At 39.4% G+C, this 27,331-nt stretch overlaps 1 protein-coding gene across 8 annotated transcripts in view; it reads right to left on the reverse strand.

Annotated features, from left to right (window-relative positions):
- ALKBH8 (alkB homolog 8, tRNA methyltransferase) overlaps window positions 1–27,331 on the reverse strand; it is a 49,800-nt gene that overhangs the window by 19,268 nt on the left and 3,201 nt on the right. For 3 of the 8 annotated variants that reach the window (XM_080377070.1, XM_080377067.1, XM_080377071.1), the window contains exons 2-7: window positions 25,501–25,641; window positions 22,503–22,743; window positions 21,329–21,460; window positions 19,821–19,916; window positions 18,356–18,460; window positions 15,248–15,318 (exon numbers count right to left, since the gene is read on the reverse strand). In XM_080377070.1, the coding sequence (XP_080233196.1) occupies window positions 15,248–15,318; window positions 18,356–18,460; window positions 19,821–19,916; window positions 21,329–21,460; window positions 22,503–22,743; window positions 25,501–25,641 (786 nt within the window). The other 5 variants (XM_080377072.1, XM_080377074.1, XM_080377068.1 and 2 more) reach the window with 5 other exon arrangements.

A 27,331-nucleotide genomic window follows, 5' to 3' on the forward strand; every position in this document is an offset into this window, starting at 1 on the left:
AAGCTAAAAAAAACCTACAGTGTGCAACGTCTCTGACATTATTTACTGAATTTACAGAGAGAAAATACACATTATCAACCTACAGTTTGCCACATGTGAAACAGATGAAAAAGAATGCCTACTTCAAAGGCAGCGGAGAGGTTTAAAGCCCACACGCAGAGCTTGAACAACAGTGGGGCTCCATCACAGGACTGAGGCAATCAATTAATAATACACAGTGCCTTTCACTGCAAAAAACATTCTACATTACAAAATTTGGACCTCAGAAAAATGCTGGATTTTAACGGGAAAGAGAATGGGATTATCTTCTCCGAATAATCCAAGTCATAGGAAATCTGTCTTATGTAACCTATGCTGATATTTACATCCTGTATCATGGTCTCTAGCCATACTTCAGAAAATGAGTGCAATGCTGACAATCATGATGATGAAATATTTCAGTACTGCCTACCTCAAAAACCTTTCAGTACATGCATAGGCCTGCCCTATATCAGATTTACTCCAAAGCATATATCGCCTCTTGCTAAGCCTGTTTATCTGCTTACACAATATCGTGATGGCTAGTCAAATGCTTAATATACTTACTAGGTTTTCTTTCTTCAAAAATTGTATTCCATTTTCTACCCATGCAATGCACTATTATCTTCCTAAATTTTCTGTGTCATTTTTAAGTATCTATATATTTCTTCCTCTTAATTGCAGTCTAGCATATGAAAGCTTAAAACCTATTTCAATATATGGACAATACTTCCATCTTTTCTCTCTGAGGTCTCACCTTGTTGTGATTTTCTTGGTAACTCTGAAGAGGAGAGTGCATCATCCACTGAACACCACACCAGTATCTCTCTAGCTATTATGTACGCTAATGACTCAATTATACAAATTCTCATGTTGTGTGTACTCTGTTCACAAGAGGAAGAAAACTACTGCAATTACCAAGCTAAGTCCTCTTGGGTGAAGGAGCTTCCAATCCTTTGCAGGCCTTGTAGCTGGCTGGAATATACAGCTAGCTGCAATATACACCATTCCCCTTTTGTACCTGGGGATGCATCTCTTGAGGTTCACCAATGCTAAGTTATCAGTCACTCCACTATCTGGATGCCGGCTCCTTACGGTATCCAACAAGGCAGCTGCTCTACCCAGCTTCAGCAGAGGTTGGGATGCTGATGACGCTTCTGGAAGCATCACACCAACTTCTGACTGCCGCTGTTCCCACTCCAAGGGCTCTCCCTGTTGCTACAAAATTTTATGGTTCACTTATACATCTTCTCAAGCTGACTGACCCTCCTTTGTTTCAAAAGCCTCTTTGTAAATCCAGGGTTACTGTTTAATCTTGCTGATTGAACAGCCAGACTAAAAGGAAGAACAGAACAAACCAAATCAATTAAAGACTACCTATCAAATATTCAAGTTTCTGCTAATTCTAAAAGTATCAAGTTTCTTTTGTACGTCAGGACACTACCTGTGGCCTTTGTACCTTCCCAGATCACTACCTGTGTAAAAACTCAATGTTGAATATCAGACTTTTGAACCCTGCAGTAAAAAGCAATAGTCACATTACCACTGCTTCCTCTTGTCACCACAGGTATAAATTTTTCCTTTCCAGAAAAGGCTATCCAATCCCAGCATATGACCTTGATGTTCTTTTGTGAATCCAGAGACAAAGACTCAGTCAAGTTCTCAACAACATCCAGTTTATTCAATTTTGCTAACATTCCATTTTCATCCTTTAATAAATTGCCTCCCTAGCTCTTAGCTTAAAATCTTTTCGGACACAGAATGCAAGAGGCTAATGCTGTTAGTCTTCATTTAATATTTTTTTTTATTGACTTAGCCTCCTCTGCAATATTTTCCATTCTTTCAGTCATATTTCTTCCCTCACATCTGTGTGTACTGCTACACTGACATACAGGGAACTGCATCCACCTACACCAGGGCAGAACATGCCCTAAATGCATGAAATCATTCATTTTCCTTTCCAAAGGAAAGGAAACTTCCAAAATTTTGCAGAACTTGCTCTCTAACAGAGTACAGTTCAGTGGAAGAACACAAGAAGACTCTTACACATCCTGATCCTAGTGGCCTCCAGAGGGCTCAATCTATTCAAGATATGAAGCCCAGACATCACAAGAAAGCACTTCTGCATCCTCAAACACATCTCTTCTGACTTGCACTTAATATATTAGTCTATGTCCTGAAAGCAAATAATCCATGTTTAGATGTCTAATGCTGTATCAAACATGATCTGACATTTACAGGAATCTGGCACGCACATCTACGTACATGGTGTTGTGGCGTATCTGTAATTCTTTCACACATTAACAACTTGCAAGTTCAAGAAATTTGCAATATTTAAGTAGAAAAGGAAACACTTCAGGGTTCAAAAAAAGTGTATCACCTCTTTAAATCATTTATCATTTACAAATATCTGTGGAAACACACATGTTCATCAGTTATTTCCATGTTACCAAGATTGCAGATACCTGCACCAGGACTCTCTTCAGCCATCATTTTATTTCCATGCCATCCTACCTGTATATTTATCATCCTGTCATTGACGACTGTAAGCTTTAATTGCAAGTTTTCTACAACAGAAGTGGTGTAAGGGACTGTGAATAAGGCCTCCACATAACACAAACAATAATTGATACAGGACAAACCAGGCCTTCGTTGAGTAACACTGCCAAACATGGAATAAAACACCTATGGTCATCACATTCGTTTACAGGAAAGACAACCTGGAACGCTGACACTCAGGGTATATACTCACACCATGTACTAGTGGGGCACAGACCCACCAGCTGTTGTATAACAGCCCAAGTCCTTACACGTTCTGGGTATTTCAAGACATAGGTAAAATATGCTGCACGTTCATTATCCTGTATGGTGGAAAACTGTCTGCCCTCACTCTCTACAACATTGGGGTTGTTCGTCAGACCTTAATCTCCTCTGCGAGTCTCAGCTTTCTGCTTATAATGCTTATAACGCTGTACAGAAATCCAAGCTAACTGTAAGTCATAGGGTGGGAATAGTCAATTCAGTTCAAGATTAAGACATCTACATTTGGGCATGGATTTTTAAGACTCCTATTAGGGAGCTGAAACCTGTGAAACCAGACACTAGATGACTAGTTCAGTGTGAGCTGAATCACCCCCTAGGCTGGACTGACTCAACCCCCATTGATTATAAAAAAGCTCAGGCATACAGGGCACACAGACTTGTAAACACTAAAATTTCAGTATCTTAATCCTGAACTGAATGCCACTGACACCAAGTTATTTAATAAGGCACCCCAAGTATGGATTCAGCAGATGCATCAACTCTGTTTAAAACAGTCCTGCCTTAATTAAAACCTCTTTCTGCATTATCATCACTATAATCTTGCCCTCTATGTACTGAGAGAGGAGTACGGAAACAGTCCAGTGCCAAGTATCTGTAATTCAAAAGGATGAAATGTTGATTTTACTCAGTTTGAGTTTGAAACAAACGTCAACCAGCCCTTCTCACAACTCCCTGTAACAACCATCTCAGAGACCATTACAGTACCAGAGAATTGCCAGACTATAAGACATGCAAATTGTGCCTGCCCAAACATTCTTGCATCATACCTCACAAGAGCTGACAAGACACAGTTCATAAATCTATTACTACAGAAACTACCACATGGCCTGTTTCTTAATTCTCTACATCTTCACTGTAAAAGGAAAATCTACTGAGGAACAAAAATCTGTGCATGAATTCACAGAAATGCCTTAAATACATAAGAAAAAGTCATTCCTTAGCAGATAAAAGCATATATCTCACTCTCAAAAAAAAAAAGAAGAAAAAAAAAGGAAAACAAACACAAAAAACCAAACAAAGAAGGAACAAAAGCCATCTTCTTGGTTAACGACATCTCCTAGAGCCATGAAGTGTAATTCAAAGCACAGCATGACACAAAGATTCCTTTGTAATCATTTGAAGAAAACCACTTTATCAACCCATGCAATTGCTATGCTTCACCCCACAGGAGCATCACACAACTGATGTATATGTATTATTTTAAAGAAGGTAAAACAATCAAATAGGAAAAACACATTTTGAAGTTTAAATAGGTGGTACTCCAACAATGCTTATCTTCACCACAAGCAACCTCATCTTTTTCTTCTCTCACTCCCTCAATCTGCTTCATTAGCCCAGTGTCTTCACATAATGCAGCCAAAATTTATAGGAAAGGGCTCTACCAGGGCCTCAGCATCTGGCCCTGAATTTACAATGCCTTACATGAACGTGCAGTGCAGAGAGACGTACGCGATAACAGAGGAAAAGGAACAAGAACACCTCACAAGGAATTAAGTGTCCAGTTTCCACTGCTTTCAGCTGCACCATCAACCCTGGTTTGTTCCAACCACTCTTCTGTTGCCCCAGCAAACAGACCAGAGCTTCACCTGCAGTGCCCCTGCACTGTACCAAGAGGCTGCCTGCCTACTTGCTTCTCCACTAAGAAGCACCACACCTCTCCCCCTAGCCTTGAATCAGAATCTTTCTGTCAAGTGTATCAGCATCACAAGTTTGACAGCTCTGGCTCCAGCATGCTTTTAACCACTCTAAATTGCCAGTTCCTCAGTGAAAATTTCCAGAGTCAACTCTACTGGAAGAGCTCTGTGGAGAAACTCCTCCTGAAACACTCAACATAACTGGAAAGAAAAACAGAAACAGAACATTGCAGCATGCAAAATGCTCACATTTGTAAAGGTATTATAAAAGCAGACAGACTTCAAACCCCATCTGCTACACTTAGTGGTAATATAAAAGCCCAGTTTCAAAGCCGAGAGAGACAATACATCACAGCAGGAACTAAACAGGTTAAGTTTGTTTCTTTGCTTATAGGCTACTTGTGGTTATTATTATCGACTGACAACTACTCAGTTCTACATGAAATTTTCCACAGTCTTAAAATAGGCCCCTGCAACAATAGAGATGACATCACTGGCTAATGAAATTAGATTTCTTTATTGAATTCCAGAACCAAAGTACAGCTGAAATACAACAGCTAAAGATAACTATTTTTTAATGCGCCAGAGTTCAGTCTGTTTGCTGTTAATTTGTGACAGACACAAGGATTCTATTTCATGTATCAAGTATTGATCTTCTAAAAATAATATGGGGAACAGAAATAACTTCCACTGATAAGCGTCTTGAAGAAATTAACAATTCTTTAAAAAAAATAATGAAAGTAACTACGCAAACAACAATACAACTTGAAAAACCAGTTGAACCGTGTTTCAAAAGCGACAATCTAAAATATGACCTAAAAATCATTTCAGCTGTAAAAGTATTAATTGAAAAGTAAATTTAAATACTCTGTCAGTTTTATTGAATTACAATGATCACATTTTTCACAGGAATAAACAGCAACAACTTCATATTTAACAGTTCATTCACCTCACCACCACTGAAAAGTATATCGCAGTGAAGGGTACAATTGGGCAGGGGGAAGTGAAGTGGAACAAGAGGGAAAAAAAAATTTAGTTTTAAAAAGAGCAATTATCATCAATCATAATCTAACTTTTTCCCAAGATTTGTATATATCTACATATTTTCTACCACATGAAAACCCGTTAGAAATCTCTAGCAATAGCAAGACACTTTTTAGAGCGTACGTTTGCTTCCACTGAAAAATTTAATATCTGTATTTGTGTGTCACAGTAAAGCTGTAACAGCCAGACGTCTGAGAATTGGAAATGGAACGATGCTGCCTCAGCATACAAAATAAGCACATTACAGAAACAGCAAATAGCCTGGAGACAACAGGTCCTGTTAGAACTAAATCAATTTGGTAAAGGAATTATGCAGAATTTTTCCTTCATTATTTAACAGCCATGACCAGAGTCAGAAAATTGTAATCTCCTACTGCAGACTTCTAAACGAAACTAAACTTCTAAATTCTAAAATTAAACTTCTAAACTAAAAACACTTCAGAAAGTGCTTCACTCACCGTAGGATTTTGGTGTGTTTGTGAGAAAACTAACTGGAACTATATGACATTTTTCATAGCATTTCTCCATGTGATATTGAGTAGATTTAATTTTCAAATTCCTCCTAATTGCTATTTCTTCTCTCCCCCTTTCCACATTCACCTCAGATGCACTGGTGATGCAACTGCCCAGCGGAGTTCAGGAGATAAGAACGTTCTTCCCACGTCCCTTTCTCAACACCAACAACTCAAAGAAAACACAGGATGCTAAAAAGAGCAACCAACTGACTAGGAAGAAAGCAGAAAGCAAAGTGGTACAAACCAGGACGAGCTGCAGCTCTGCTTCCCCCTCAGCAGCCAAAATAGTGGACCACATGCCAGAAACATAAAACTGCTACACAGAATGGAGTAAGGCAACTTCCCACCGTAGCAGACCCAGGAGAAACGTCTCAGCAAGTCACAGCATATTCTGCAGATCAGAGATCCCACAGCAATTAAACTACAGGCTGCCCCTCCTTCCTCTGCACTGAAGTAGGATTCTAGCCAATTTAAGACTTATTAGGCCTTGCATAGTGGGGAACAGCTTTATGGAAAGGCACAGAAGATAGCAAGTTTCTTTCCTCTGTGGAAAAGAAGGAAGGCTGGTATGAATCCAACAAAAAGGAGACAGGAGATAAAAGATTTCCAGAGCTATTTTCCCAGTACTGGCCCACTGGTAGTAAATGCCAGACCTCTGAGACTCACCACAGGGACAACTTATGCAAAGAGGCACCTGGAAACTATAACGTCTCACCAATACAAAAGGGGAGAAGGGAAAAAAAAAAGTAGTATTTTTACATACAGAACTTTGAAATGTAGACTCTGTCATAGCTTAGCTTTGATTTTGTTCCTCCCAAGTAGCTGAGGAGGTAGGGAAGAAGGTAAGTTCTCCACGCTGCTGTCTTGTTTCTCAACAAATTACTGCCACACAGCTTCTAGAGAAATAAAGTATCTTTGTTCTGAGGGCAATTCTGTCCAAAGCTCTTGTTCTAGCATCTCACTGCAAATCAAGATTCATTAGCAAATTCCTACAGCACTTGAGAAACAAATGCTTGCCTGCATTAGTTGCACACACTGAGTGACTTGCTGTTATTACCTTTGGCTAAAACAGGAGTTAGCCTATAAACAACCAAGGCTGTGGAAGGAGGCAATTAGGTATTGCAGGACAGGCTCTCTCTGAACAATTTACATGAAATCTGAGCTTTCAAGATCCTTACAAAGGTTAAAAAAAATGATCAGGTGGAATCATCAGCAGGACACACTGAAATTGTGAACAGAATCCTGTATGCAAATGGAGAAGAGACACATAGCACAGAAATAAAAGCTCAGAACAGTATGTTTACCTTTCCCAGAAAAGACAGTAAGACACTTATAAATATTCCCATGAAGGGCTGCAGGCTTTATCTCAGAGGGCACAATTCAATGTTCAATCACACCAACAGAAAGTTCTCCCTTGATTCAGATGGGTCTTGTATCTGATCCAAGCTCAATGACAGTACATTATGGTATGACACAGACAGAAACACTTAGGACATTTATACAGAGTAAATTCAAAGAGGAGAGACAGATTTATGACACCTCATGCATTTAACTTGCAGTGCTCAGGATGCCTTTTACATGGAGAAGCTCTTCAGTAGTTTTCAAAAATGAAATACCACTTCAAATGACACAAACCAACTAAATCTGGTATACAGCTATAAATATAGTCCCTTAGGTTCCATTTAAATGATACAGAAACCACTGCAAATCATTATTCTTCAAGAATTGATAAAATCCATGACTATTGTCCTGGTTTCAGCTGGGATAGAGTTAATTTTCTTCTTAGTAGTTAGTACAGTGCTGTGTTTTGGTTGTGATGTGAGAACAATGTTGATAGCACACTGATGTTTTTAGTTATTGCTGGGTGATGTTTTTATACTAAATCAAGGACTTTTCAGTTCCTTGGGCCCTGCCAGCCAGAGGGCTGGAGGGGCACGGGACATTGGGAGGGGACACAGCCAGGACAGCTGGCCCAAGCTGGCCAAAGAGGTATTCCATACCATATGACATCATGCTGAGTGTATAAACTGGGGGAAGAAGGAAGGGGGGGACATGTGGCATTATGGCGTTTGTCTTCCCGAGTAACCGTTACCCATGATGGAGCCCTGCTCTCCTGGGGATGGCTGAGCACCTGCCCGCCCAGGGAAGTGGGGAATGAATTCCTTGCTTTGCTTTGCTTGCGTGCGCGGCTTTTCCTTTACCTATTAAATTGTTCTTATCTCAACCCTCGAGTTTTACATTCCTTTCCAATGTTCCTCCCGACCCCTCTGGGTGGCGGGGAGTGAGCAAGCAGCTGCGTAGCGCTTGGTTGCCAGCCGGGGTTAAACCACAACTATATAAAGGGTACAGCTCAAGAAACATGTCTTACGTACCTGAAAAGTACACTGTGGAGCTTCAGCAAACCCAGAAAGCTCACTTGAACAAAAATCTGAACTCAGCATTAGGTTGTAGTGATTAAAATTTTAATGCCTTCCACTTGGTTTAAGAGACATTTTTGTTCTACCTATCCAATCTCTTTTTAAATATTGACCACTATTACTACTATTTCACCTACCACAACCATGCTACTAGTATGGACAGAGAAAAAAAACAAAAACACTTTGGTATAGCCACTACCAGAGTAATTCCTTAAATAGATAAAGACACTTGCTGCCTTTCCTTAAAAGAAAAAGCAATATAAGTGTAAACAGTAAATTAAACTGAAACAGCACCTAACCAATAGAATAAAAATAAGAGGAGGACCACAAAGCTCCATAAAGCTGACACAACAGTATCAAGTGCCTGCCTACCTTGTTAGAGCTCATACAAAACATGAAATAGGCGCTAGCTGTCAAAGGCTAGGTACAATCTAGACTTCCTAAAGGCTTCTGATAAAATCTCCCAAGCAGCTATTACAGAAAAAGCTGCTGCCTGTTTGTTAACCAGGACAGATTAGAAATAGATCAACAAATAAGAAGCAAAAGTGCCAGGAAAATGGTCAATTATCAGCCTAAAAAATGAGTACTAGCAGTATACCTCATTCTATCAGTTCTAGGACAACCATCAGTCATATGTATTTCAAAAGGACTGGTAGAGTTTTTCTTTGTGACATTGCTCTGCTTTCAAGGCTTCAGTGAGTCACGTTTTTCTTTATAGATGAATGCACTCAATATCTGCAGGCTAAGAGATGATGAATACGTGTTCAGACGAACAGAAGTTAGGCAGAGGTCAAGGATGACCCACACAGGGTCCTGCTGTTAAACCCTGAGCCACAAATCTGACTCAAAACCTCAAAGCTTCCCTTTCACAGACATTAGGTCAGGGGCCTAGCCAAAGCATCACAGCAGTTCAGTGTTTATACCAGCCTTCTGCCAGGCCAAGGCACGAGGACAGGAGGCAGAGTAAGGAATTCTAAGAAAAGCAGAAGCTAAGGAGAAGAGAGTGACAAGCCTGGGGCTTCCACAACAGGGCTGGATTTTAAGAAAACGGGACAAAACAACATAAATCATAGCACGGTGCCAACACAACACACCCTTTAGGAAAATTATGCCCTCTGGCATGGGGCAATGGGTATCCCACAGCAGTCTTGGACAGAACAGGGCAGAGCTGATGAGGAGACCACTGATGATGAGGATGACAGGGTGTCACTAACTGTTTACTGGGGCAAGATCTGCAGCAAGGAAGGAGAAATTCTTTTATGAGAGAATGGTTTGGGGTGGAAGGGACCTTCAAGATCATCTAGTTCCAAGCCCCCTGCCATGGGCAGGGACACCTCCCACTATACCAGGTTGCTCACAGCCCCATCCAGCCTGGCCTTGAGCACTGCCAGGGATGGGGCAGCCACAGCTGCTCTGGGCAACTTGTGCCAGTGCCTCACTGCGCTCACAGTAAAGAATTTCTGACTAATATCTCATCTAAACGTACCCTCTTTCAGTTTAAAGCCATTCCCCCTTGTCCTATCGCTACAGGCCCTACTAAAGAGTCTGTCCCTACCTTTCTTGTAAGTCCCCTTTAGATAATGGGAGGCTGCTATTAAGTCTCCCTGGAGCCTTTTCCTTAGGCTGAACAACCCCAACTCTCTCAGCCTGGCTTCACAGGACAAGTGGATCAGAGGCGATTCAGCCCTCTGATCGTTTTTGAGGCCCTCCTCTGGACTCGCTCCAAAAGGTCCATGTCCTTCCTGTGCTGAGCTGGATGCAGCTCTCCAGGTGGGTCTCGTTAGAGCAGAGTAGAGGAGGAGAATCACCTCCCTTGACCTGCTGGTCACACTTCTTTTTGATGTGGCCCAGGATACAGTTGGCTTTCTGGGCTGTAAGTGCACGTTGTCAGGCCATTTTGAGCTATGGGCTGGATATACTCATAGCACTACTTAGCTTATTATAGAAACGATACCTCTGTATTTCTAAAATTCTAATTAATCAAGGCTTACATGACGGCATCTGAAACGGCAAATTAGGAAAAGCAGAAAACCAGCAATCTCAATATTGATCAAGCTCCCACTGCAAACCTGCAAAAGGGAATTTGACGCAGGCTTTAACTAAGATTTCTGAGACAGCTGCAAACTTGTCCAGGCTCCTAAGATGAAATACTGTAAAATTACGTATCTTTAGAGACACCAAATGGAGGCACTGAAAATAACACCTAACTCAAAACAGAAAATTCTCAATGGAAAGGACTGTTCCCTGTTTTGCAGTACTTTGTTCAAATTCATGGACACAGGAAATATGGTTTGCCATTAAGCTTAATAAAAATCACTCTGAACTAAATTTACTCCATTGCCTTTCTTCTCCTGCTATGACAACTTCTGAATTAAATAAAGTTGTATTCAATAACACAACACTGGAACTCATATTTATTAATATTTTCAGTGTATCAGCTCCTATAAAGAAAGGGTGAACATGGTGATTTATAAAATGCCATTACAAGCCTACAGGACATTCTAAAAGTCTCACTTTATTCTGCCGTTTCCCAAGAGATGTCAAAGAAATGGGTCAAAACCAGAAGTGATTAGTCTGAGACCCTCGCTTTTCCTGGAGTATCATGGGACAAAATATATCAAATGTCTCACTGCTCTGCCTACATACTGTTCAGTGGTTTTTACAAAATAGGCAGTAGTACAGAGTAATAGTGAGATTTTTCTCCTTCAAATGAAGTTTAATCTGTCTTGTAAACTCCCCAAAACACAACATATTGCACCAACTAGAACAAAATTGAGCCACTTGGCTTCCCTGTGCCTCTTGACAAAGCTGTTTCATGTGACTGAAATAGGAAAGAGAATCTCACACCTACATTTCTGCCTCATTTCACAGAGGTGCAAGAACTTGGATTGCTGTAGATTATCTGATGCAAGATAAATGCAGCGTTGTGAAGAATCATGCCCTTATTTTCTTCTCAAGTTTATTGATATTTAAATGACACATGCCAGTAAGTATTCCCTTTTCAACAGAAATCAAGTTTACAAAAACAAATTAGACTCATAATGATTCCTCTTAACAAAACAGTACAAAGTGTTTTGTTACTGGATAAATTCATTCACTGCTGAGGAAAAGACTGATTCTCAAAAATGCGATCTAAGTTGCAAGGTATCACTGAAGATGGCAGTGACACACAGTGCCATTGCAGATGTGTTATTAGCGGAGTACCCCAGGGTACTGAAGATACTGAGGCCAACACTGTTTACCATCTCGTTAATGATCTGGACAATGGGGCAGAGTGCATCCTCAGCAAGTTTAGAGACAATACAAAACCAGGAGGAGCAGGTGACATACCAGATGGTTGTGCCAACATTCAGAGGGACCTCCTGGACAGACTGGAGAACTGGTGCAACAGGAACCTCATGAAATTCAAAGGGAAGTGCAAAGTCCTGCACCTGGTCAGGAATAACCACATGCATCACTATACACTAGGGGCTAATCAGCTAGAAAGCAGCTTTGCCCAAAAGGACCTTGGGGTCCTGGTAGACAAGAAGTTGAATGTGAGCCACCAAGGCACTCTTGCAGAAAAAAATGCCAACAGCCTCTTAGGTTACATTAGGAAGAGCACTGCCAGCAGGTCAAGGGAGGTGATCCTTCCTCTCTACTCAGCATTAGTGAGGATGCATCTAAAGTACTGTGTCCAGTACTGAGACTGGGCTTCCCGCTACAAAAAATGTATGTGCTTACTGGAGCAAGTCCAGCACAGGGCTGTGAAGATGATTAAGGAGTATCTTCATATGAGGAGATGCTGAGAGAGCTGGGACGGATCAGCTTGGAGAAAAAAAAGCTCAGGCTCAGATAAGATGGCTCTTACCAATGTGTATAAATACCTGATGGGAGGGACTGAAGAAGAAGGAGCCAGACCCTTCCTAGTAGTGTCCACCAACAGGACAAGAGACAACAGGCACAATTTAAAACCCATGTGATTCCACCTGAACACAAGAAAACAGATATTTGTACTGTGACAGAGGTCAAATGCTGGAACAGGTTGCCCAGAGAGGTTCTACAGTCTCTATCTGCAGAGGTAATCAAAACACAACTGGACAGTCTTGGACAACCTGCTTCAGCTGACCCTGCTTAAGCAGGGGCATTGAACTAGATGACCTCGAGGTCCCTTCCAATCTAAACAATTCTGTGAATGCAGTAACTTTGAGAACCTGCACTGATAGCTAAGGCACTACACTAGGATGGCATTTATGTTTAAGTCCCCTGCTCTGCCACAGGCTTCTTTTTCATATGGCAAAGCATTTTAGTTACTAGAATATGCCTAACAGGTTCTGGAAGGACAAGCATACAAACAACTGAAAGAAAAGCTGTTTTCATGGGTTAGTATAAGAATAAACTACATGAGCCATCCTGCTTCTTTTCCTCCTCTGAAGCATCTGGGTAGCGAACTTCCAAAATAGGATAACAGAAACAGTTGGGTTGCAACATCTCTTTATGCCACTTGTTATTTAAACGTATGCATTTAATGTTGAGAGAATAAAGAAAGGACAAGACATACGACTAGGTTTATGTACTTCCATTATGTTGCAGCCTAATTTATCTAGGTGGGGGAAAAAAAGTCACACTACAGAGAAAAGAGACAGATACCGAAGTTTGCCACTGTATATGCAACTCCAATTATTTATTATCAGAGTGTGTAAATTTTGTACATGGTAAGCTTTACTGGAAATAGAGTGGGGGGCTTCACTCCTAAAATAGCTAACTTGCATATTACTGCAACTGATACTTACATTTTAAAATCAGATGAAGAGCTAAGCGCACAAGAACACATTAAAGAAATCGTCAAAAGTTGTATAAGTACCAGAAAGAAATGCCATTATATAATGCAGCATTTCATGGGCCAATGGCTTGTTTTACTACATGTGCTTTGATTGTCTGCACCTGGAAAGCGCATTAATGGCCCATTAGGAAAACGCACTGAAACTTGGGAGCCATCTAACAGACTGCATCCAATGCCTATGCCTGAAATATCTAGAAATGGCCCAAATTTGGCTGTTTCCCTGATTGAAATGTACACATTCCAATTTTTAACAGCACCATAATGCTCCAGGCAGTCCACTTCCCAGAAAGGTTTGTATTTCTCAGGTGATTAAAATCACTCTGCTTTTGGCCATCTCTGAGACCATCACAGAGGTGTGCTGTAATATAATCTTCTAGAAATGCAGTGCCTATGGTGCCTCATCAACGAAGTAACAGAGCATCTGTGCTAGAGTCGGACTTTTAATTGAAATGGAAAGGGTAAGAAAGCCTGGGGCTGCAGACTAAGGCAGAATATGTAAAATTATATCACCAATACAGTTTTTACAAAGTAAACTAAAATAACCTTCTTTTTTTTTTTACAAGATCAAAATAGGAAGAGCTATAAGTGGGGCTATCTACTGATGCTGTACTGCTCTGAATGCCTAGCATCTATCAGAAAAATTAAACTTAGGACAGGTAAACTGCACAGATCAATTACAGCCCTTTTGCTAGAGAAAAGACATGGAAGAAACAGACGTTCCCATGTGCTACTTAGCATGGAGGTGTTGGCACTTTTAAAGACAACACCACAGTTGAACAGGGGAGAACATGCTATCTCTGAGACAAGGCTAAGCATAAAAGCCACATGAGAAAGTAGCCCCTAGACTGGGAGATTCCAAAACAATAGTAGGAATCCAACTGCCACTGTGCATACCACACAAACAACTAATGCCAGATGTTCCTACCCTACAGTGGATGCCTTTGCAAATGGTGAACAAATATATCCATGGTAAGGCTGAGAGGACTAGCAACACCAGCACCCCATTTTCAAGTGACCAAGAACACAGATGTGCCACTGCCACACATGTTGATGGAAAAAACTAACCTTCCTTAGACTCACTCCTAGTCCCAGGAGCTCCACTTCCACTACACAACTTGCAAAAGAGGAAGCTGATGCCAAAGCCCAGAGCATTGGCTCTGTCAGACATAAGAAAAGCTTCTAGGAGCTTCTCACAGAAGGACCCCTGCTGCCTTCCCTCTACCAAAACCTTGCCACGCAAATCCAATACATAAGGTCAAACCGCAAAGACTTGCTACAGTAGTGCTTCAGGCAGAGAAGATAACACTAAATTTGTAGAACATGGATGAGCACAGATGGACCAGATGAATCCAAATAGAATAAAAGTAAAGACACTAATCAGAGCACCGAGACTAGATAATATGGACTGTTTTCTTGATATGTTGCATGACTTTGTGCTAGTCCACTGTTCTTTCATTTCTCTTCCCACTCTTTGTCTACATCAGCTGCGTATGTTGGAAGCTCATGAGATCAATGTCTACCTCTGCTTGCCTGACTAGCTCAGTAAGGTTCAAACACTGATTGAACCTTCTGCAGGTAATACATACACATTAGTCTACTGTAAAAGTACTGAATATAAAAATAACGGGAGGCTTATGCAGACCAGAGGGAACAGGGAATGACAGTGAAAAATGGAAGCAGAAACACAAACAGGAGTGATACACTTTCTAAGATTAATAGAAAATGAAGGAAGGTCGATGGGAGAACTGGATGCTAAGATTTAAAAATAGGATATCACTGTCACTAAAATCTTCCAGTGACAACATCTCAATGCAGTTACTTATTTAATCAGCATATCACATTACCTGACTTGCTTGATACTAAACTCAGATAACTATGAACAGACACCATGGAAAATCAAATTAACTTGTATTAAACAATACAAAACTGAAACTTCTCAGTAAAGCACATCAAAACACATACAAACAAGTTTACCTTGGCTCCTAAACTGAGAGAGATTATTTCATCCTCAAAAGCGGAATGTGTATCAATATGAGGAGGAATTCCTGCATAAAAAAAAAAAAACAACAACAAAAGAGATCAGTATAGTAATAATAGAGTGCTATCTCTGTTAGCAAGCCCTATTTCCATGGATGTCCATATAGAAAACTGGGATGTACGGTTGAACAAACAAAACATCATAAACAAGGGAGTTGCTGTCCAAAAGAATTCAGGACAGTTGTCTGATTTAACTATGCCTCTAATCTGGGCATGTAACACAAGCATCCTTTATAATGAGTGGAAATATCTAAAGATAGTTCAGGGCACCCAAAGGCCTCACCCTATGAAAACTCCAAATGCCTCTTTGCTGCAGAGAGCAGTAGAAATCACTATGTTCTCCTCCTAGGCAGTTTAGCACTTCGTGCAAACAGTTGTGCTGCATTAGGTGATTTGGGCCTTAGTTCATCCATGATCACATATTTATCACTCACTCTTCAGAGAGTAGTCATCCCAAATACTCCCTCTACTGCTAAGCAGATGACTGCTAAAGGTCTCTGCTTCAGAATTAGGACCTACTAGCACAAATGTTCCCAGCAGAACTCCACACGCCATTGCTAGGCTAACCCCTGGGTAGTACATCTGTTGGTGCATGTATGAGTAAACACAAGGAGTTGAGAATTGCCAAAGGGACAGCAAATTTATTTTTTCTTTTAGATCTGCTAATTGGAAAGAAACTGCCATTCCCCACAGCTCGTGCCACATATTTTATCATCAAGTGCTGAAACAGCAGTGTGCATATCCCAGCAAGATCTCACTTCATGGGGGGAACTGCAGTCAACAGTGAAGCAAAGCCAGCAGACCACTTTGGAGAATGCAACCATGCCTTCCTTTGACACCACAACAGGCCCAGACAGAAACAGTAAATCCTATGTGATCCAAACCAAACCATTTACAAAACCCTACCCAAGTTCATTTTGGACACTACCAAATTCCTAAGCCAAAAACATTTTCTCTTAACAGTCAGTCAGCCCTATAAAGCATCCTTATTATATGCCAGATTTTACTTTCAGATGCAAGTATTCTGAATTCCATTAGTTTCAGTGAAAGCGATACAAGTGTTTTATGAGGTCAGCATTTAACCAGATAGAAAAATCCGTTAAACTTGAAAACCAAGGACATGCATCTGTTTGTGCTCGCTTGTAACTTTTTGCCTCCGTATAAAGCACTGAAGCTCCGCCTTCAGATATGCCCTGAAATCAGTGCAATTCAATTCCCTGTACAACAGGGTAACATCAACTACTCCCTTCAGCATCACTCAGACATTTCAGTCAAGACCACAATGACCTGCTTACCTGCTGTTTATACTCCATATATGCAGCACATAGTAAGAGTCATCTAAGCATTCAAAAGTGGATGCTAACTTTCAAGTATAAATATACAACTTTAAACATTATTAGGACCCTGAATGAAAAAAGCACCCTCAAAAAGGAATTTATTTAATGTGTCTTAAATGTGGCTTCTACAGCTTAGATACCCCAAGTCATCAGTCACTTTCTAAAATCTCAAGTGTAATTTCCAATGATAATCTGGCTTGGAACACAGATACTAAAGTTATTAATTGGACTGCACTCTGTGCTTGCTAATATCCTAACAATTTGCTCTTAAAGGGTATTTTGTTTAGATTTGGGTTGTGTTTTTTTTAAACAAACTGCTTCTATTCTTGATAGAAATCTAGAATTCTAACTAATATCCCCTGATGATCCAGCCAGAAGTACAAAACTGTACCAATTTAACAGATTGTCAGATACATAAACTAATAGGATCAGCTTTTCAGACCTTTGTTTGGCAGACACTGTCAGACATTAATTCTGAAAGAAAAGCTGTTGTCCTTCTCTTCCCAAGGACACATGAGATACCCACTCTAGAAAGCAAGCCAGATTCTTAGCCTTGATGAAAGCGCAGCACATGATTTATTCCCTAGAAGTGTGATTAGAAACAATTTTTTCTTCAAATGTCTCCAGTTTGGGAAAGATTACAGTAACAGAGTAATTTCTTATTCCTCAGATAAGGGAACACTACTTGCATCATACTTAAGAGTCACATATACTAATGTTATATCCTATGGACTAACAGCAAGCGCCATTTCCTGGAGACTGTATGCATACTACAGGAAGAAAGAAGAATCTGGAGTGAAAAAATGCACTCTACTACAAAACCAAATATGACTATTCATTCCTATATCTTTTTATGGTTAGTTTCCATCTTACATCCTCAGACTCTGAAACACAATCAATTTCCGTAACAGTAGTATCAAAAACTGTACTTGTAAACACAAGCTTCCTGGGCTCAGAAACCAGTATCAAGACTTTAGTTCTGATTCAAAGCATCTCTGGTCACAGAGGAAATACACTAAGCAGGCGCTGAAATCCTGTCCCTACACGTCACACTTAAGATGCTACTCTTCTGATTTTCAGTAATGTTGTACTGGTTTGGCTGGGATAGAATTAATTTTTTTTTCATAGTAGCTCATATAGTGCTAGGTTTTGCATTTGTGATGAAAACAGTATTGGTAATATAAGGATGTTTTGGGTATTGCTGAGCAGTGCTTACACTGCATCAAGGTCCTTTCTGGTTTCTCATGTTTCCCTGCCAGCAAGTCAGCTGGGGACGCACAAGGAGTTGGGAGGGGACACAGCTAGGACACCTGACTAAAGCGATACTCCATACCATATCACATTGTGCTCAGAAACAAAACTAGGGGTGAAGTTTACAAGGGATGCCATTACTCAGACTATCTGGGCATTGGTTGGCTGGTAGTGAGCAATTGCTTGGGGATTTTTTTTGCCTCACTTTTTTTTTCATTTTTTATTTTGTTGGTGGGAGTTGCTTTGGTTTTTCCTTTGGTGTTTTTTTTAAAAAAAACTTATTAAACTGTCTTTATCTTAACCCATGGGTATTCTCACTTCTCTCTCTCCAATTCTCTCCCCTATCTCATTGAGGTAGAGTGATCGAGCGGCTGTGTGGTGCTTAGTTGTCTACCAGTGTTAAACCACAATGTAAGGTGTAAAGAGCTCAACATTGTTGAAGGACAAATAAACTTACCTTGTCCAGGTTCATACTGATTTACAGTCAGTTGATCAGGTTTATGTTTGATATATCCCTGCTTCAACCATTTATCCAACAATAGGTTGCAAATTTCAGGAAGACCTAGTTACAGAAACAAAAGAGTAAGCAAAACGGGATAGATTTTTGCATTTTTATCCTTTCTTTTTACAACAAATATAGTAACTGGTCAAAATACATAGAAACAACTTCACAGAAACATAAGCCCATCTTCAATAATGAACACACTGCATTTTCTGTAACACATACATCAGAACTGGGGGCCTGATCTGCAAGTCCAATATATTTACAACATCCTGCCATTCAAAAGGCCATTTCCCCAAGGCCTCGACATTCAGAAGCAGATCACTCTTTACAAATGCAAACTGCATCATCTCTACACATAAATAAAAGCATATCAAATCACAGGCAATGTTTCCACCAACTACATTAAAAATGTTGCAGTTAAGAAGCAAAATAATTATGCAGAAATTCAGAAGTTGTGCAGAGGTTAAGTATCACCAAAAATATCTGCGAAGTTAAACTGTTCTTGAAACAGGACTGAAAGTTTCAGTGCTTCACTGAATTTTTGGTTTGTTATTTTACCAGAGGACTTCTCGGGTAAAATTCTGTTGGAGGTAACACCCAGAAACATGGTAGTAATAGCTCTTCCATGATAATATTGATTTTTATTTTTCAATTGCTCTCCCCCAATGAAGTGTTTATGCTTTTCTCACAAAAAATAGTCTATCTGTGAGACTAGAAAATAGCTGAAATGTCAATGCTTTTATGATTACATAGCTTCACTGTTAAAACCTCAATGTAACCAGAATCCTTCCATTGCAAGCTACATCCACACCATGACACATGCGTCACTTTAAACACCTTCAAGTTTTATAGGAATTTAGCTCCCCTATTTTACTATTTTTAAACCTAAGACTATAAGATGACTCACTTGCTTTCCTCTGAGTCACAGCTCTCAACTCCAAATAAGAGTTATACAAACCTTTTCAAAATTGCTTTCAGTCCAAAGGAAATTTTATTTTGGTGTGCATCCAACAAGTTTCAAGCTAGTCAAGATAAATATACCTAGCAATAGACATCACAACCCCCAAACAAATGAATATGTAATTTGTAACACATAATTGCTTTATGAAACAAAAACTAAAAAAGAATGGTAACTACAATCCCAAAAACCTTATTTGACTGCACCTCAATGGGCATCAATGCCTGCCTGCAAGTGACTGGAAAACAAGCTTTGAGCACTCACAGTAATTTGGAATGGATCTCATTCAAAAGAACAATTTCATTCAAATTACAGATTACAAATGTATGTGTTTAAGATACAGTTAAGGATCTTCTTTTATTAGAATCTCACATCCATATCTCAGTGAGACTTAAAGGCTTTATATAATGATTCAAACTTCAGTACAAAATAAGTATGATTTAATAGGGAAGTTCTCACCTCCAGGTAAAGGTTTGTCTTTATCAACATTGTTGTTATCATAGCAAAACTCATACCCAAAATGTTTCACTCTTCTATACTTTAAAGTCTTCTGGGCTGTAAAACCACACAATTTTAAAGTAAGATTAGACTACATAAAACAACAAACAATTTGCTATGCTTCCCTTTTCATCTGACCTATTAAACCTAAAACATTTTTTAATTAACAGTTAAAACAATTTATGTGACCCTTGTCCTTCATGGCTCACACTTCTGCCTTATCACCTTTTGTATTTCATCAAGCATCACATTCGCTGCTGTCTGAAGTCAAACTGATGGCGGTTTTGTATATGCAAAAAGTAGAGAGTACCAATTTTCTTTAGCTATACTTAATGCAACTTTATTCTTGGTCGATCTCTGAAATTGCAATTGATACAGCAGGATCCTTCACTTTCACCAATCACCAAGTTCACATTAGCTAAGGTCAATAACCCTTTATGCTGTTCCAAGGAATAAAATTTACACAGAAACTTTGAAATTAATTCCAAGATGTACTGGGTCTGGCTGAGCCCCATAGCAGCCCTCACAGTGCTGTGCTTTGTATTGGCTTTTTTTTGACTGCTGCTGAGCAGTGCTCGCACAGCATCACGGCTGCCTCTCGAACATTCCCTCCTCTCACCAGTAGGCTGGGGGTGGGCAACATCCTGGGAGGGGACATAGCCAGGACAGCTGACCCACACTGACCAACAGGATATTCCGTATCATATGATGTCTGTTCAGATATAAAAGCTAAGAGAAAAGAGAAGGAAGGGAGGGCATTCATTATTTATGTTTGTCTTCCAGAGCAACCACTACATGTACTGAAGCCCTTATTCCTCTGAAGCAGCCAAATATTCTCTACTTCCCATCAGCAGGTGATAACATCTTTTGTTTTACTATGCTTCCACACACACAACTTCTGCTATTGCTTCATTAAACTGCCTTTACCTTAACCCACAATTATATATTTTTTGCATCTTACCTTCTCCCGCCCAACCTCATTCTGCTGAGAAGGGGAATGATAGAGCAGCTAGGTGAGCACCTGACACCCAACCAAGGTCAACCCACCACACAAGAACAATTCATTTATTAAAAGATCTAAATCCACAGAGCTCAAGTGAAAGCACAAAAGCATCCAGAATGTTTCAGTGACTTCTTTTTGATTTAAAAGAAGACACAGCTCCTCAGCTGGACATCAGATGGGAAGGGTAACCTTCACTGAACATTTTTATGCTTGGCATAAGACACCTAAAGAAGACTTTAGTTGGTTTTGGATGCAGGAATATTATTCAAGCAAACCCATACCAGAATATCAATTCAGACCACTTGCCACCACTTGCAATATAAGATCAATTCCTAAAATACTAAAAACAAATGCACAATGATTTCAAACAATACATTTACCAAGATGTAGACATCTTGTAAACTGAAACCATAGGAAAAAACAGCACAGAAGTATGGAAGGTCTGGTTTTCTATCATTTTGCCCACCATTTCGAGTATCTTCATCTCCTGTCCAGTCAATACTTTCCAACATCCTCCTTTCTTCCTCTGGAGAAATAATCTTTTCAATGATCATTAGGCCTGGAGGCAAGCTTGTAGGAACAACATTCTGCCACAAAACTAGGGTGTATGGAAAAAGAGAATACTATCACTGTTTAGAGAAAACCATGTGTTCCCTACAGGAATACCAACTATATATGAGAATATAATATAGCTGCAGATATTTACTTTAATGATACAACAGAACCCTCATTGTGATCTTATTTGGTTTTGGCATGACAAAACAAGGCAAGGCCCAAGTTTTTCATGATGCAAAGCACTCTTTAAACATTCTACTGCATAAGACCAGCAAGATTACACACTATTCAAAGGCAAAACTACTTTTCATTTTCCTGTCAAAACAATGGTAAAGAGAATTTCCCAATCATGTCAGGATTCTACCTGCGTATCATTTTAGTTTTCTAGAATTTTGGTGATTTGGTAAATCACCAGACTACTCTCTGTCCAGAGAAGCAACCTGTAATCAAATATGAAGGAATATAATGCAATAGCTAGGTGAACACAAAATGTTGGTGATGCAGAGACATTCAGTTTGCTATCTTAACAGTTTATAAAAAACTATTCACTTGCAGAATGTACAGACCAACACCAGGAACACTTTTCAGCAGACAATATAAAAGCTCATAGAAAGAGCAACAGTTACTGTGCTAAACAGCTTATTGTCAGCCATAAAAAAGCCTGGAGAGAAGAGGAGGAAAAAAAGCCAGAAATCTTATTGTGACTGTTTTCCTTCTTGGAATTGAGATAAAGACTGCAAGACTAAGGTCACACAAGTAATCCAATGACCTGTCCAGAGATCTCCTGGGTCCCAGTTTAGCTCCTTAATCACAAAACCTTCATGAGAAGTACAGAAAGGTCTGGAAACTACCCAAACCCTTTTCCCTTTTGCCTCCAAGTAAAGGAGTTAAAATTAGAGTATCCTATCATGTAATAGAAGGAGCAAAGATTGGTTTATGTCCTGAATCTCAGATTCTGGCTTTCATTCTCTGTATCTACTTACAAAGACTAGTGTGCTTTTAGCTATATTTACAAACTAGGAAGTGAAAGCAAAGCAAAACAGGATGCAGGAAGTTTGATATCTAGGAGAGCAGAAAAATCATACCTTTTTCCACAAAATTAACGTATAGAACGATATTTTGGTCAAAGTCTTCCAGTGTTACTTCTTTTCCATTAAGGGCATCAAAAGCTTTCTTGGCTTCTTCTGTTGTCCCATATTTCACAAATGAATATGGTTTATTTGGTGGCATTAACAGCGTTTCCACCAATCCATATTCTTCTACTATCCTGAGCAGTTGGTGTCTACTCATCCCATTACCAAGACCAGCATTGGCAATAACCAGGCTCTAATCAAAGAGGAATTACAAAAATTGAGAATTAGTGATTATCGCTGGTTACTTTAAAACCAACACTCTACTAAGAGAGCAGCTCTATAAAGAAAAAAACTAAGCCCATGAGTACACTTTTGTGTATTTCACACAAGATATTTACATTTCAATGAGCTTGGTATATATATGAGGCTAAGGCAACCTTTGTTTGCCCAGCACCTATTCTGGCAGAAGGGCCTGCATCCTCTGTCAGAGGTACCTCCTCAATTAATGCATGTAGTTACTATTACAAGAGCACTTAATCTTCAAACCAGCATGTGTGCATCAAGTGTACTGCAAGCAAACAGTGACACTGACACACATAATTTTGAAGGCTTCTAAAATGGATTTTTTCTGCAGACTAACAAAAAAAAAAAAAAAAAAAAAGAGAAAAACCTTTCAAGACAGTGATTTTTTTCCAAGAAAGGTTTTCTCATCTTTGCCAAGAAGTCTCTCCAAGCAGAGAGATTAATATTCCCAGTTCCACCTCATGTCCCCTACATATCAGATTTACCAAAAAAAAAGCAGCATAATCTAGAAACAAGAACATTTAGTTCTGCTCCAGCACTCTTATCTGAAAAGTCTCCCTCTTGCTTTTATAAACAAAAGGGATTTATGTCCCATCCTTAGTTAACACAGACTACTTCATGCACAATGTCTAATTGCTTAACTCTATACTTTCATACTGATTTATGTCCAAAATTATTAAGTATGCAGTTTGTGAGGACTGTTGCTGGTTTGCCAAATATTAGAAAAAACCAACAAAATAGAACTTTTCAAATTACTATTATTCAAGAAATATCCTTTGAAAAACACAGGCCTTTTCAAAATAAGTTCTTTTGACATCTAAATAGCTATATGCCTTAACAAGATGTTAAATCTAATCATGGTGGTCAAAAGAAGTTTAAGTCCCTTTTTAAGGCCAAATGAGCATGCAATCTTGAAATTTTGATTGAGCTCCAGTGAATCCAAAAAGCTAGCAACAATTTACTCAGACTGACTCTATGTAATACCTTTCCAGAAGGCTTTCAGACAGTCTTTCTCTTAGAAGTCTGTAACTGTTCTATGACCTTTTCTGAAGGCAGTTGGGAAAGCGTTCAATTGTTTCAAATGACAGCATGTCACTCCTCAAAAAAACAGAAAGTTAGGTTTAAAGCTGAAGGGAAAGATTATTAAAAGAAATTATATAGTGAGTACTGCTGTGACTATGCCTATTGCGACAGCTCTTAACGCTTGTTCTTAGCACTGCATCAGGCTGTCTTATTACTGATCCCATTTTTCAAAGGTGACCGTATTATTAATTACTGTTATTTGCTAGAATGTTATTAATGGAGAGGCCCATATGTGTGGAGGAAATGCAGAGACTCAAACCAGCACTTTCACTGGTTATAGGCACTTCATCTACAAAGACAATCACTACATAACAGCAGCAGGTACAGCAATTGACCATGTTATCCTGAGCAATTTCAATATAACCAGACTCTCGCAGAAAGCCTGAAAGCATTTTCTGTATTCTTGACACTAGTTTCTCACCAGTACTATGATTTTTTTCATGCATCACTTATTCAAATGTTCTGTCATTGATGAGGATCTGGCTGGATGCCAAAACTACTCTCTGGGTGGATCAGATGGACAATTTGGTATCTGGGGCAGTATCGAGAGGAACAAGTCCCAGATTATGGACCCATTTTCAAGCAACACTAGATAGACACACCTGCTCCAGGGAGCTTACAAGATATACAAGACTCCTGGGTCATTTTAGTGTATGTCCATGTGGAGTGAGATGTGAGTGAAGACTAAGCCCAATTTTGTTACAAAAAAGCAGAAAGATCTAACTGATGCTTCCATATCCGAGCAGGAAGAATTTGCAGGATCAAAATGAATAAGGCTAGAGTAAACGATACTGCTCTACAGTGTTTCAAGGCATTAGCATCTCCCCACAACTGATGGAGGGAAATCATAAACTGGTTCTTCCCTGTCTGCAAGTTCCTGTCACTCACTTTTTGCTATACCAGTATCTGCAAGGTCATTCTCTGATCTGCTGTAACTCTAGGACAGCAAAAAACTGCAAATTAAAAAGCCGAGTAGTTTTCTGTTAGGTTACGAATAAAGTGGTTTATGGTAAAGTTCATTGAGCATCACAAGAAAGCAGAACTCCCTCCTATCTTGTCCCCTTTTGTGCAAGGGACAGGAAAGTAGCCACCTTTTCAACAGCTGCAAGTCAGTCAATCAGTTCAACTCCCCAAGAACCACAGCTTAAATCAATTTAGGTGAAGAAAACAATGTGGAAAAGACTTCTAAGATAAACATGTTTTTAACTGGGAGTTTAGATGAGACAAATTAATTTGATAAAGCAGTACAGAGGAAAGAAAGATACAAAAGCTAAAAGCCAGAGAAGAAAGGAAATCACATAGAAAAAGAGAAGAAAAGTTTATCTACTTAAACAAGGTAACATTTCCCATGCTTCCTTATTACCTCCACCTCCCCAACCCGAAGAACTACTGTTTCAGATATTAAAAAAACAAAAACCAAACAACCTTATCCAAAGGCCATAAAAGTCTCTCCACAGACATTAAACTGCTGAAGTACAGTTCTTCGAAATCAAAGGGGCACAGAAAACACTCCATCTCAGGAAGTGTATTTTGGAGAATTGCATTTTAGACAAAACAGAAGTGAGAATAGAACACAGATAAGAAAGATTTTCACACTACCATCAAAATCAGAACTACCAGTCACCTGTGTGGCATGGGAGATGCACTCAATGCCCTCATGTCTCATCAATGTATGCTGAGCTCTGATCTGCTTCCTCAATACCTTCTTCTTCATTTTACGGACTTTCAAATGATCTTCACTGGTTTTAACTTCCATGTCGGTGATCTGGGAAGCAGAAGTAATAACACATAGTAACTATCCTGCTTGAAAAATCAGATACTTCAGTCTGCTCTAGAGATAGCCTCCCCATCTCCTACATCATCTCTATGATAGTGATAGGCCATCAGATAATACCAGATTTTATGAATTATCTGAGGATGACAAAACAGAGCCTGCAAAGTACATTCTTCCTCACTTGGTAGCATGGCTTTTCCCATCTCTGAAGTTGTTATTAAACTCTCTTTTATCCTCCCAAAAATAAAGCTTTATAAAGATTTAATTTTCCAGGGTTTTTTTCTTGTTCTTCACTCTTATCCACAATATCATTACACTAGTTTCCAGTTTTTAACCGGCCTGCCCCTCTGATTTTCACATAGCAGTTGCAATTAATTTCCTTCTCTCTGCAGTCTCTCTAGAGCAGAACAGCAAAAAAACATATGTGAAACTGCCATGAGATTTGTATCATCTTAGCTTCTAAGTTATTCATGCCTCACCAAATACTTGAGTTGGAGATGAACTGTGCTTATTTCGCTCCTTTTTCCTAATTGCCACTTCCAATTGAATATGACATTTGGCAAAAATTGCTTTTTTGAGAGTAGAAAAATGTGTTGAACACTTGGATATCCAAGCACTAGTAATCAGGATGCTCCACACCTCACTTAGCACATCTCCCAAGGCCAACTTCAGAAAAATCACATTCCTGTCATGCAACAAACAGAAAACTGTGTACGTACATTAACTATTGAATTTAGCGGCAACACAGCATTTACCTATCAGTGAGTTAATTGAGTCACTGGCTTCCTCCAGGTTTTCTTTTCATCTTTTGCCACTTCTGGTCTACTGCTACACTGCAACCATCCAGTACCTTCCTACATCCCTCTGAGCCTACTTTATTTTCCTCCCTTCAAACCCAAGGGAAGAGTTCAGACCTCACGTAGGACTATAACAAAGCAGATATTGATATGGCTAGCTTTGCTCTTCTCTTTTTCTCTCTCTGTAACATAATCCCTTACCCATATTTTGGGGGCTTCTTCTCTTCTTTTCCAAAAATCCTCCTAACAGTACAGCTGGACAATCCAACTGCAGTTGTCTGTCCTTTTCCATTCTTTTATTATTGGTCTGATAACAATCCTCCCACCTCATGTTCTCTTCACCTCAAAAAATGTTTTTGCTTTTTTAAAAAAAACACAAACAAAACACACAACAAAACCAATGTCAATCACCACTATATGTACTTATTTAAAAGTGTCAACTGCTCTAATAGTCAGCCATCCACTTGCATTCCTTCTGGCTTGCAAGACTGCATAGCTGCTTCCCAATACCTACTGCAGACACAATAACAGTAAGATGACAATGAACAACAGGAAAATTGTAAAAGTAAAAAAAGTTAATATTAGTATTTGATGCAACTTTGTACTGAATGACTTAGCAAATATTTTCTTTTAAACAAATGTAAATATGCTAGTAAAATTGTTTAAGTAGTATTAAGAGAGTTGCATAGGAGCTATAAATATGTATTCCCTGTGACTGCTGCAGCATTACTATCATCAACATGAAAAACTACTAACTGCACCAAAAGAGAAAAATCTTTTAAGGAAATCAGACTGACAAAAGCACTCTGTGGAAATAACAGATTCTAACCCTCAAAAAAGGAGCAGAATAAATACTGCCAAAGACAACTCAGTCTTTTGCCACC

The sequence above is a fragment of the Falco punctatus genome (genome assembly GCF_963210335.1).
Source record: "Falco punctatus genome assembly, chromosome: 2".
In the NCBI taxonomy this organism is placed as follows: Eukaryota; Metazoa; Chordata; class Aves; order Falconiformes; family Falconidae; genus Falco; species Falco punctatus.